Source organism: Mizuhopecten yessoensis, unplaced genomic scaffold, assembly GCF_002113885.1.
Source record: "Mizuhopecten yessoensis strain PY_sf001 unplaced genomic scaffold, ASM211388v2 scaffold757, whole genome shotgun sequence".
Lineage (NCBI taxonomy): Eukaryota > Metazoa > Mollusca > Bivalvia > Pectinida > Pectinidae > Mizuhopecten > Mizuhopecten yessoensis.
The window spans coordinates 507,097-518,133 of record NW_018403706.1 but is presented as its reverse complement, the minus strand read 5'-3'; the positions used below and the strand labels follow the sequence as shown (position 1 = coordinate 518,133).

General features: G+C 39.0%; 1 protein-coding gene across 9 annotated transcripts in view; it reads right to left on the bottom strand.

The window, feature by feature from the left end:
- LOC110452544 (pollen-specific leucine-rich repeat extensin-like protein 1) overlaps positions 1-11,037 on the bottom strand; it is a 72,490-nt gene that overhangs the window by 12,455 nt on the left and 48,998 nt on the right. For 8 of the 9 annotated variants that reach the window (XR_002463203.1, XM_021501206.1, XM_021501154.1 and 5 more), the window contains 4 exons: positions 10,068-10,092; positions 8,365-8,559; positions 4,206-4,474; positions 1,840-2,061 (listed from right to left, as the gene is read on the bottom strand). Coding sequence is in view for 8 of the 9 variants with exons in the window: in XM_021501206.1 (XP_021356881.1) it covers positions 1,840-2,061; positions 4,206-4,474; positions 8,365-8,559; positions 10,068-10,092 (711 nt within the window). In the remaining variant the exon portion in view is untranslated. Of the gene's footprint in view, positions 1-1,839; positions 2,062-3,087; positions 3,288-4,205; positions 4,475-8,364; positions 8,560-10,067; positions 10,093-11,037 lie in introns of all 9 variants that reach the window. The other variant, XM_021501179.1, reaches the window with a different exon arrangement.

The window sequence follows — 11,037 nt, the reverse complement described above, 5'->3', positions numbered from 1 at the left end:
AAATTTGAGAAAGATCCCTCTGGTACTTCTTGAGAAATAGCGATAACAAACTTTCAATATCAAAATCCAAGATGGCTGCCTGTCGGCCATGTTGTTTATCCGATCAGTCTCAAAAGTTGCCCTGCACAGCTAAGGACCAAGGGGAACCTGCATATAAAGTTCGAGAAAGATCCCTCTGGTCCTTCTTGAGAAATACCGATAACAAGAATTGTTTAAGGACGGACGACGGACAACGGACGGACTACGGACGCAGGGCGATTTGAATAGCCCACCATCAGATGATGGAGGGCTAATAAAACATAAGCTCTAATGAGACTTAAGACCGACATAACAATTAGGGGACACCGGGGCAAGTTTGGCCAATTTTTATTAAAGTCCACTCTAGGACGTATGGCAGCACGTCCGTTTTTGAACATTATCAAACTTTTTCTGTCGGAAGATCAGATGGCTGAACGACCCCCCGCTATGGAGTAAGTTCGGACAGGCATTTGGGTAAGTTCAGCCCCCATTGCAATCAGCTTAAATATGGCATCATAAAGCATGCAACGTCAGATTTTACATTAAAGTTTTCCTCACCATTTTTTTCATGTGAATGCCGGATACTCTGGCTTTCTTCCCACATTAAGAATTACATCCTCTGCGTGCTTTAGTCAGGGCACAAAGGAATGATTGAGATAGGTTGGGAAAAAACTATTTGGTAATTGCTTTAGAAAAAAGTGCATATTACATATTTGACGATAAGTCTAAGTAAATATATAGAGATGTTAGTTATAGAATTAAAGGAAACCATTGTAATACTTTGATGTAACTGAAATTGTTGTTATATCAATATGTAGTCTCAATTTCTGTTTCATCCTGAAACACTAGATTGAATTTCACATTTTGTTACTGTCACTGAGGTTTGACAGGTTAAAAAGGCAAAATAAGATTAAACAGTTTTTGTCTGTAACTAGTTATAAATCGGCACACGTTATGAAAAGGGAATACGTTGCTGAAAAAGGGCATTGAACTTTGGTTGGTTGTCTGGAAAATTATTGTTGATTTCGACATAAATGCAATATCCATTGTTTCTTTTATGAATGGTGGTGATGCATAAATAAATTATGTAAAGACTATAGCCAGACTTTCACAAAAAGTTAATGATTTCGTTCATATTCTCAACAAATGGAAACCAGAAGCTGATGAAATTTTGGACGATGAAAACATAATAACGGCTCTTTTTGAAGATATCTCCCGGTAGAAATATGAACAGAACCTGGTTGATGACAAAAAGTATCTTCAGAAAATATCTGCATTTTACTCTTTCTGCCTTTGGCAAAAACAGAAATTAAAAAAGTTGTGAAGCACCGACATGTATGTGTAGAAACACAATTGTCTTTGCTTCAAGGATACACTTCCGGTTTCCCCACTGGACGTCTACTTCCATACGAAAAAAAATAGGGGCAATGTGTAGCAAGGGGAAGCAACTCTTTTTACGCACGCATGTGTTACCATTAAAGAGCTAAAACACTCAGGTGCTCTTAAAATGGCAGGATCGAAATACTAATTGCAATACACAACTTCAGAGTGTGGCGATTACAATTCGGATGAAAACTGTAAAAGCTGTCCCCGGCAAAAAATTGTGTCTACAGACAGAAGGACAGACGAACAGAAAACCCGATTCCAGTAAGACAACCTCCAATCTAACCTCTTTAATGTGGGGGGGTTAACTAATTCCAATCTAACCTCTTTGTTGTGGGGGGGTTAACTCATTCCAATCTAACCTCTTTGTTGTGGGGGGGTTAACTCATTGCAAAATAAAACATGAACTGATTATATAAAGCCTTTCTCTGTACTTACCAATGCCGCAGCAACATCGTCATAAATATCCCCATCGTCATCATCATCATAGTCATCCGGCCAGTCATTCTGGTTGCCGTTGGGAACTAAGGGGGCGTTTTGTCCAGTATTGCCACTGGATTTTGTGGTTGGGTCTACCTTTGTGTAGGAGTCCTTTGTTTTAGGCGGAGGAGCAGGCTGAATGTCCTCCATTTTTGGGGGAGGGGGTAGTTCTTGTGAATCCTGTGAAGGGCCACAATAGCCATGTAACACAATGACACACTTGTGAATCACAGTCTAATTTGTATATCAGTTACTTTCATAGAATTACAATTTTGGAAAATATGTAACCTAGTTAAGGTGTTTGATCAGATGATTTGTATGCATCATATCACAAATAAGGCAATTATCTTTAGAATTCAGATTTTTTCATAATTACAATCTAGCTTGTTCAGTTAATGTTGCATTTTTTATTTACCGTTCACCCCAAAACAATCTTTAATAATTATGACAAAATGTTAATTGAAATTACAGAATATATTAGAACTAATCGAAAATAAATGAACTCAAGAAACAAATTTCTGTAAAAAATCATCACATTAATATGTGCTGCCTGTTTTATCACAAAAAGTTTTTCTGGGATTCCAAGAGCCGATATCTAAATACAATACATATACCTGTATTTTGAAAGCATCTGCAATACTTCTAGTTTTTCCTACATGCGAATTGCAGACTGCTTTTAACATCAAATATGTCAGTACGTCATATAAGGCAACTTTTAACAGGTTTCTGTTTTCAAAATTTTAGGTGATCGATCAAATCATGAATTAATCATTTGTTTTTTTATCAGACCTACACATGAATGTGTATGTATATAAATAGGTGTATATCACTCAAGAAAATGTGAAAATTGGAATGTTAATGTGAAAATTGGAATGTTAAAACTTGCTATCAGAAAAATAAATTATTAATACAACAAGTCAATGTTATATAGCATATACCAGGGTACAGTATGTTACTTACATAAGCTAGGTAATGGAACAAGCAAGAAATGACAACATACAAGCAGGACAGGCTTAGTTGATGTTGACAACTTAAAATCATTATTGTATCAAAGATTTTTTTAACATTAAAAAACTGGCAACATTTGCCAGTGTATGACCATAAATAGCCTTCAAAACTTTCCAAAATTTGTAATAAAATCAAGAAATTATTTTAAATAATTCCATTGTAGACTGAACTTGCTATTGCAATGATTGTCTCCCTTACCCTGCCATAAGAACTCTTCGGTTGTGGAGGGGGAGGTAGGGGTAAATCAGCTGGTTTAGAAGGTAAAGGTGGTTTGTCTACAGGGGTGGGGGGTAATGCTCCTCGAAAGCCAGGTGACTTTGGAACAGGTGGACTTTCAGTGCTTGGAGTTTTCACAATCTTTGGTGCAGTGCTGGTTCTAGTGGGACTAACCAGGCCAGCTGCAGGTAAGGCAGCACAGGAGCAGTCGGAAACATGCAACAGATCAGACATATATAAACAAACATGCAGGAAATTACTTACCTCCATAGAGAATGCTTAAGTAAGGAAATTGCCTGATGCAATGCTTGGATTAATCACAGCATACCCTGTATATACTCCTGCATACTATTGTAGCTATACATATAACTACATGTAAATCACATCTGAAAAGTTCTAAAACGTTTACTTCTTTTGTATAACATACTACAAAATTTAACACTTCAAAGTCTATAGCCTATATCAGACCTGAAGTCTCTAAAGCATTTGTTTTATCTATCACACAAAAACTGGGGACATAAAGCCTACTCATTAAAACTTACACATAATACAAAACTAATGGTTTTAGACTACCTCATCACAAGTAATATGATAACAAATGATGTCACATGTTTATAGAGCTGAACAACCTTCCAATGGGTCGAGGATTTATGGCCAGGCAGTAAAACAGAGTGTCACAACAGAGCGATGCACAATCAAGCTCAACAGGTTGGGTAGTCCACTGGGAGATGTTTCATCAACAGGCAGGGTAAAGAGGGAAGAAAGGGAGGTAAACAGACAAATCGTACACCCTGGAGTGGTGATTGGTGGTATACAGAGGGAGTGTTAACAGGGGGAGATGACCAGATATAGAGTATTACCCTGGAGTGATGGTGGGCAGTATACAGGGGGAGTGACAACAGGGGGAGATAACCAGTAGTACAGTGTTACCATGTGATTAGAATTTACAGATGGGCAGTATTAGAAATGAATTTTATCAGAGGGAAGGCACTTACATGCAGGATGCATAGACATACTGTACCACCTAGTTAATGTTGGACAGTGATGATGCAGCAAGGCTTCAATGCTAAGACACATGCACAAAAAATAATGTTACTGACCGATTTGATGTGTGACTTGTTGTGACGCTCCGGTGAATGACCAAATCGATTGTGTATTGCCAGACGATCTGTTTTAGGGGGTGTTGGACCTGGTCTAGGGGGTGGTGGTGGGTGACTTTGGTGATTGAAAGGCAGAGCTTTTTGTGGTAAAGATGGGGGAGCTTTCCGAGGATGGGAGAAAGGAGGCGAATTGCCTTGTAACATTTTCACCCTATCACGGATATTACTAGGAACAGACATTTGATCTGTATTTGAGCTGGAATCATCATCTGAAATGTACCATGTAGACATATATTCGATGTAGAGACTCTTCATCTTCAGCCAATTAAAAGAGACCTTTTCTGCACAATTACACACTTCAGCATCTCGTCATTCTGAACGTGGTTGTTTACATGTGATATCTAACTGCATCATAAATATATAACATATATAAAAGACCACATTAAGAGTTGCAGAAATGATTTCTTTTTAAAAAGAACTGAAGGTAAACACATAAGCACAACTTTGGTCAGCTTCAGCGTTCAATCGCAGGACTTAATGAAATGGGAAAAGAATGAACTGGAAAAAACATCTTAATATAACTCCCTGAACACCACATATCTCTACAGACTACCATACATCTAGAATGATCTATATATATTACACTGACCCCATCTCCCCCACTCATACACATACTGGCGCCAAGATATCTTCAATGATCCGTATATATAACCTTACTGACCTCCATTTATCCTCTCTGATTTTAGATATCCCCACTGACCTTCAGATATTCCAGCCGTCCCCAGCAAACACATACTAACCTTCACATATCCCCATCACCTCCGGACACTCCACTGACTTCAATATTATCTTACTGACCTCTACTTATCTCCATTGGCCCACTGATATCCTTATAGACCCCCACATAAATGTATACATAATGACTTCATGACATTCTTACCAACCCTTACACTGTCCTGACCCTTCAATTATCCTTTCTCCCGCATTATCCTGACCCCTACATTATCCTGACCCCTACAGTATCCCGATCCTTAAATTATAATTATCCAGACACTTACAGAATCCCGACCCCTTCAGTATAACGACTCCTACATTACCCGACCCCTCCATTATCCTGACACCTACATTATCCTGACCCCTACATTATCCTGACTCCTACATTATCCTGACCCCTACAGTATCCCGATCCTTAAATTATAATTATCCAGACACTTACAGAATCCCGACCCCTTTAGTATAACGACTCCTACATTACCCAACCCCTACATTATCCTGACCCCTACATTATCCTGACCCCTACAGTATCCCGATCCTTAAATTATAATTATCCAGACACTTACAGAATCCCGACCTTTCAGTATAACGACTCCTACATTACCCGACCCCTATATTATCCTAACCCCTACATCATCCTGACCCCTACATTATCCTGACCCCTACATTATCCTGACCCCTACACCTACATTATCCAGACCCCTACATTATCCTGACCCCTTCATTATCCTGACCCCTACATTATCCTGACACCTACATTATCCTGACCCCTACATTACCCTGACCCCTACATCATCTAGATCCCTATAATTATCCTGACCCCTACATTATCCTGACCCCTACATTATCCTGACCCCTACATCATCCAGACCCATAAATTATACTGCCCCTTACATTATCCTGACCCCTACATCATCCAGACCCCTACATTACCCTGACCCCTACATCATCTAGATCCCTATTATTATCCTGACCCCTACATTATCCTGACCCCTACATTATCCTGACACTTACATTATCAAAACCCCTACATTATCCAGACCCCTACATCATCCAGACCCCTACACTATTCTGACCCCTACATTATCCTGACACCTACATTATCCTGACCCCTATATTATCCTGACCCCTTCATTATCCTGACCCATACATTATCCTGACCCATACATTATCCTGACACCTACATTATCTTGACCCCTTTATTAACCAGACTGCTACATTACCGTGACCCCTACATTATACTGGCCCCTACATTATCCTGACCCATACCTTATCCTGAACCCTAACTTATCCTGACCCCTAAATTGTTTAGACTGCTACATTACTGTGACCCCTACATTATTCTGACACAAACATTATCTAGACTCCTACATCATCCCGACTCCTACACTATCCAGACCCCTACATCATTCAGACCCCTACATTATCCAGACCCCTATATCATCCAGACCCCTACATTATCCTGACCCCTACATCATCTAGATCCCTATTATTATCCTGACCCCTACATTATCCTGACCCCTACATTATCCTGACCCCTACATCATCCAGACCCATAAATTATACTGCCCCTTACATTATCCTGACCCCTACATCATCCAGACCCCTACATTACCCTGACCCCTACATCATCTAGATCCCTATTATTATCCTGACCCCTACATTATCCTGACCCCTACATTATCCTGACACTTACATGATCAAAACCCCTACATTATCCAGACCCCTACATCATCCAGACCCCTACACTATTCTGACCCCTACATTATCCTAACCCCTACATCATTCAGACCCTTACACTATCCTGACCCCTACATTATTCTGACCCCCACATTACACCGACCGATACATAAACCTGACCCATACATTATACTGGCCCTTACATTATCCTGACCCCTACATCATCCTGACCCCTACATTATCCAGACCCCTACATTATCAAGATCCCTACATCATCCTTACCCCTACATTTTCCAGATCCCTACATCATCCAGACCCTTACATTATCCAGACCACTACATTACCCAGACCCCTACATTATCCAGACCCCTACATTATCTAGACCCCTACATTATCAAGACCCCTTCATCATCCTTACCCCTACATTACCAATACCCCTACATTATCCAGATCCCTACATCATCCAGACCCTTACATTATCCAGACCCCTACATTATCCAGACCCCTACATTATCAAGATCCCTACATCATCCTTACCCCTACATTATCCAGATCCCTACATCATCCAGACCCTTACATTATCCAGACCACTACATTACCCAGACCCCTACATTATCCTGACCCCTACATCATCCTTACCCCTACATTATCAATACCCCTACATTATCCATATCCCTACATCATCCAGACCCTTACATTATCCAGACCCCTACATTATCCTGACCCCTACATAATCCAGACCCCTACATTACCCAGACCCCTACATTATCCAGACCCCTACATTATCCTGACCCCTTCATTAACCTGATCCATACCTCATCTAGACCCCTACATCATCCCGACTCCTACACTATCCAGACCCCAATATCTCATCCAGACCTCTATATTATCCAGACTCCTACATTATCCAGACCAGTACATTATCCAGACCAGTACATTATCCAGACCGTTACATTATCCAGACCCCTACACTATTCTGACCCCTACATTATCCTGACCCCTACATCATCCAGACCCTTACATTATCCAGACCCCTACCTTATCCAGACCTCTACATTATCCTGACCCCTACATTATCCAGACCCCTACATTATCCAGACCCCTACATTATCAAGATCCCTACATCATCCTTACCCCTACATTATCCAGATCCCTACATCATCCAGACCCTTACATTATCCAGACCACTACATTACCCAGACCCCTACATTATCCTGACCCCTACATCATCCTTACCCCTACATTATCAATACCCCTACATTATCCATATCCCTACATCATCCAGACCCTTACATTATCCAGACCCCTACATTACCCAGACCCCTTCATTATCCAGACCCCTACATTATCCAGACCCCTACATTACCCAGACCCCTACATTATCCAGACCCCTACATTATCCTGACCCCTTCATTAACCTGATCCATACCTCATCTAGACCCCTACATCATCCCGACTCCTACACTATCCAGACCCCAACATCTCATCCAGACCTCTATATTATCCAGACTCCTACATTATCCATCCAGACCCCTACACTATTCTGACCCCTACATTATCCTGACCCCTACATCATCCAGACCCTTACATTATCCAGACCCCTACCTTATCCAGACCTCTACATTATCCTGACCCCTACATTATCCAGACCCCTACATTATCCTGACCCCTACATTATCCTTACCCCTATCCATATGTCACTGACCTGCTTCCTCCTTCTGTCTAAACATTTCTAGTTTAGAGCGCATGTCCTCCCCCGTGGCATACTCCTTGACATCATTTGTACTGATTGGCCGTTCCTCTGTTGATTCTACTTTCCTCAGATTGCTACGTTTCTTCAAAACTTCACTGAGGTCAAGGCCACCTGGCTTTTGCTTCTGAACTTGAGGTTTTGGAGGTCCTAAGAGGAGATAACTCTAATCATAATAAGGTCATCATTTGGTTGGCAAATTGAGAAAGAGTATTGTACAGTAAAGTTGTAATGAAGCCTGTTTGTTTTTGTCATATTTCTATACATATGTTCTTTTAAGTGATCAATATTATTATTAGTTAATATAAATACCCAAATGAGAGCGGTAACAATACGAGCTCAAGTTGACAGATTTGGGGGTAAAAAGCTTTTTTAAGGTATTTTCTAATTACTTTGAGACATTGATAAACATTTCAAGAATGACATTTGCCTTCAGAAAATTTTATTCCATTTAGACATTTGTTGAATCACAATAATATTTTTATTATATCGATGAAAGATAAGTTTAATTGATTATTATAGTACATTTCACTTAATATCACGTCTGTTAATGTCACTTTTCGGTTATTATCATGTTTTTTTGATGCACCGTTTTTCCTGCTATATAATCTATGCAATTCAATTCTTTTATTATCACCTGATTTGATGTCGATTTCTCTTAATATCACTTTATTTTGGCCACTTTCACCAAAAAATACAGGTAAATGGTGGTAATGATTCATGATAAATGCCCTGGGGACCTTCTGTCACACCCTGGACGCATTATGTAAACAATGCCTTGGCCTAACAGGGTATTTTTTACACCTGGCTGACTGTCAAACAATAGGTTACACCTGGCTGACTGTTAAACAATAGGTTGACTTACATACTTGTTAACATGATATTCACCTGTGGTTGGGGGAGCTAGGACAGTCTAACATCTGTAAACTTTTCTAATGCCAAGTGTGATGTATTCTTTCAACTAATTATAACATGTGTACTATCTTCGATTACACACTTGCAGCAAATATCTAAGGAAATTAACCTATAAAAAGATGTTACTAGCGAAAGAACAGTATATATATCAAGATATAGGTAAATATTTACCAAGTCTCATGTTTACAATTGAATTTGATGCAGAATACCAGCCAAACACTTGTATGCCTACATCACTACTGCAGTAAACAATCATAATTACAATCGTACTGATCGTCATTTTGCTACTAACTATATGAAATGTAACTGCATACTGAAATGAAATACAAATAATATATTTATTTCTATACTTATTTACTTATATCTATATTTCAACTAGGGTAAAGAACAAGGTTAGTTACAAAATATCAATCTTCTTCGTAGAGCCACATCACTTAGGCATTTGACTAAGTTCACTTCCAGTTTTGAGGGCTGAAAAAAATCAGAAAATATGTATTCTGTTTATGTCATGTTTCTGTTAATATCATGTTTTTCTCTGTAAAATGGGAAGTGATATTAAGAGAAATCTACTGTACTTATATTTCACTTAACATGCCTAACTATGTTAAGAACTCCTACAGTATGTGTTTTTCTCCTCGTAATATTCACTGTCCAATAAAAGTCCATAATTTCCCAAAAGATCAATTTCAAAGACTGAATCTTTGGAACTAGACATTTTTTTATGATTAATATTTCTTACTTACCCGCCTTCTTCTCCAATGGTACTCTCTGTAAGACAATCACACATGTTATCATTAGCATTTACCTCCCCTGAAAATGCACACAATAGCAAGCTGGTCCACACTACTAACTGTACTTTATAAGCAGAGCATCATAAGATATTTACTAATATGAAGTTTAGCACAGAAAGAGTAAAACATGCAACAGAAACTGTAAGCCACATGGTATTTGTTTGTCCACTCTATATAACAAGCCTCATCATGTATTTTTTTTCCAAAAAACCCTGTTTATTTTTGTCATTTTAACATTAACACAAATCTTTTTTCCCCCCAGAACACTGACAGGTTAGCAAGGGCCCTGCCATGTGCCCGACTGTAACCGCAAGGTCTATTTTTAGTAATTGTGACCTTGACCTTACAAACCTTTCCTATTGCTTATTTTAGATACACGTGTATCACAGTGCATACGTCAATTGGTACTCTTGATTCTGAGCTAAACACCATAAACCACACAGGCTATTTTTAGTATTTAAGGTGGTTTTTTAACCTTATCCTTAGAGACTTTTCAAACCCCTTTTGCACATCTACATTTCCCAAATTTCACAAAAGTTTAATTTTCAGGATTGCAAGATAATCTCTGGAAACCAAAGTGTGGACGGAGAGATGAAACACTTGCTTCTCCAATGCGAAGCCCTAACATAGTTAATTACTTCATGTCACGATGTCGTCCTGTCTCTTTGTGTATAATGTCATCAATGACATATTTGCAGGGCAAAGCTACTAGATGATTTTTTTAATGTACTATAAAGCACTTCAGCAACACACAGATTAGGGGGTTAGAACTATAATGAAAAAACAAAATGCACGGTAAGGTGATACAATCTACATGATATAAATATCAGCACAGAAATACACATACATATCTATATACTGTTTAGGGATACTGGCAGACAGACCATTTAACACATATATTTCTATTATTTTAAAATCTTCC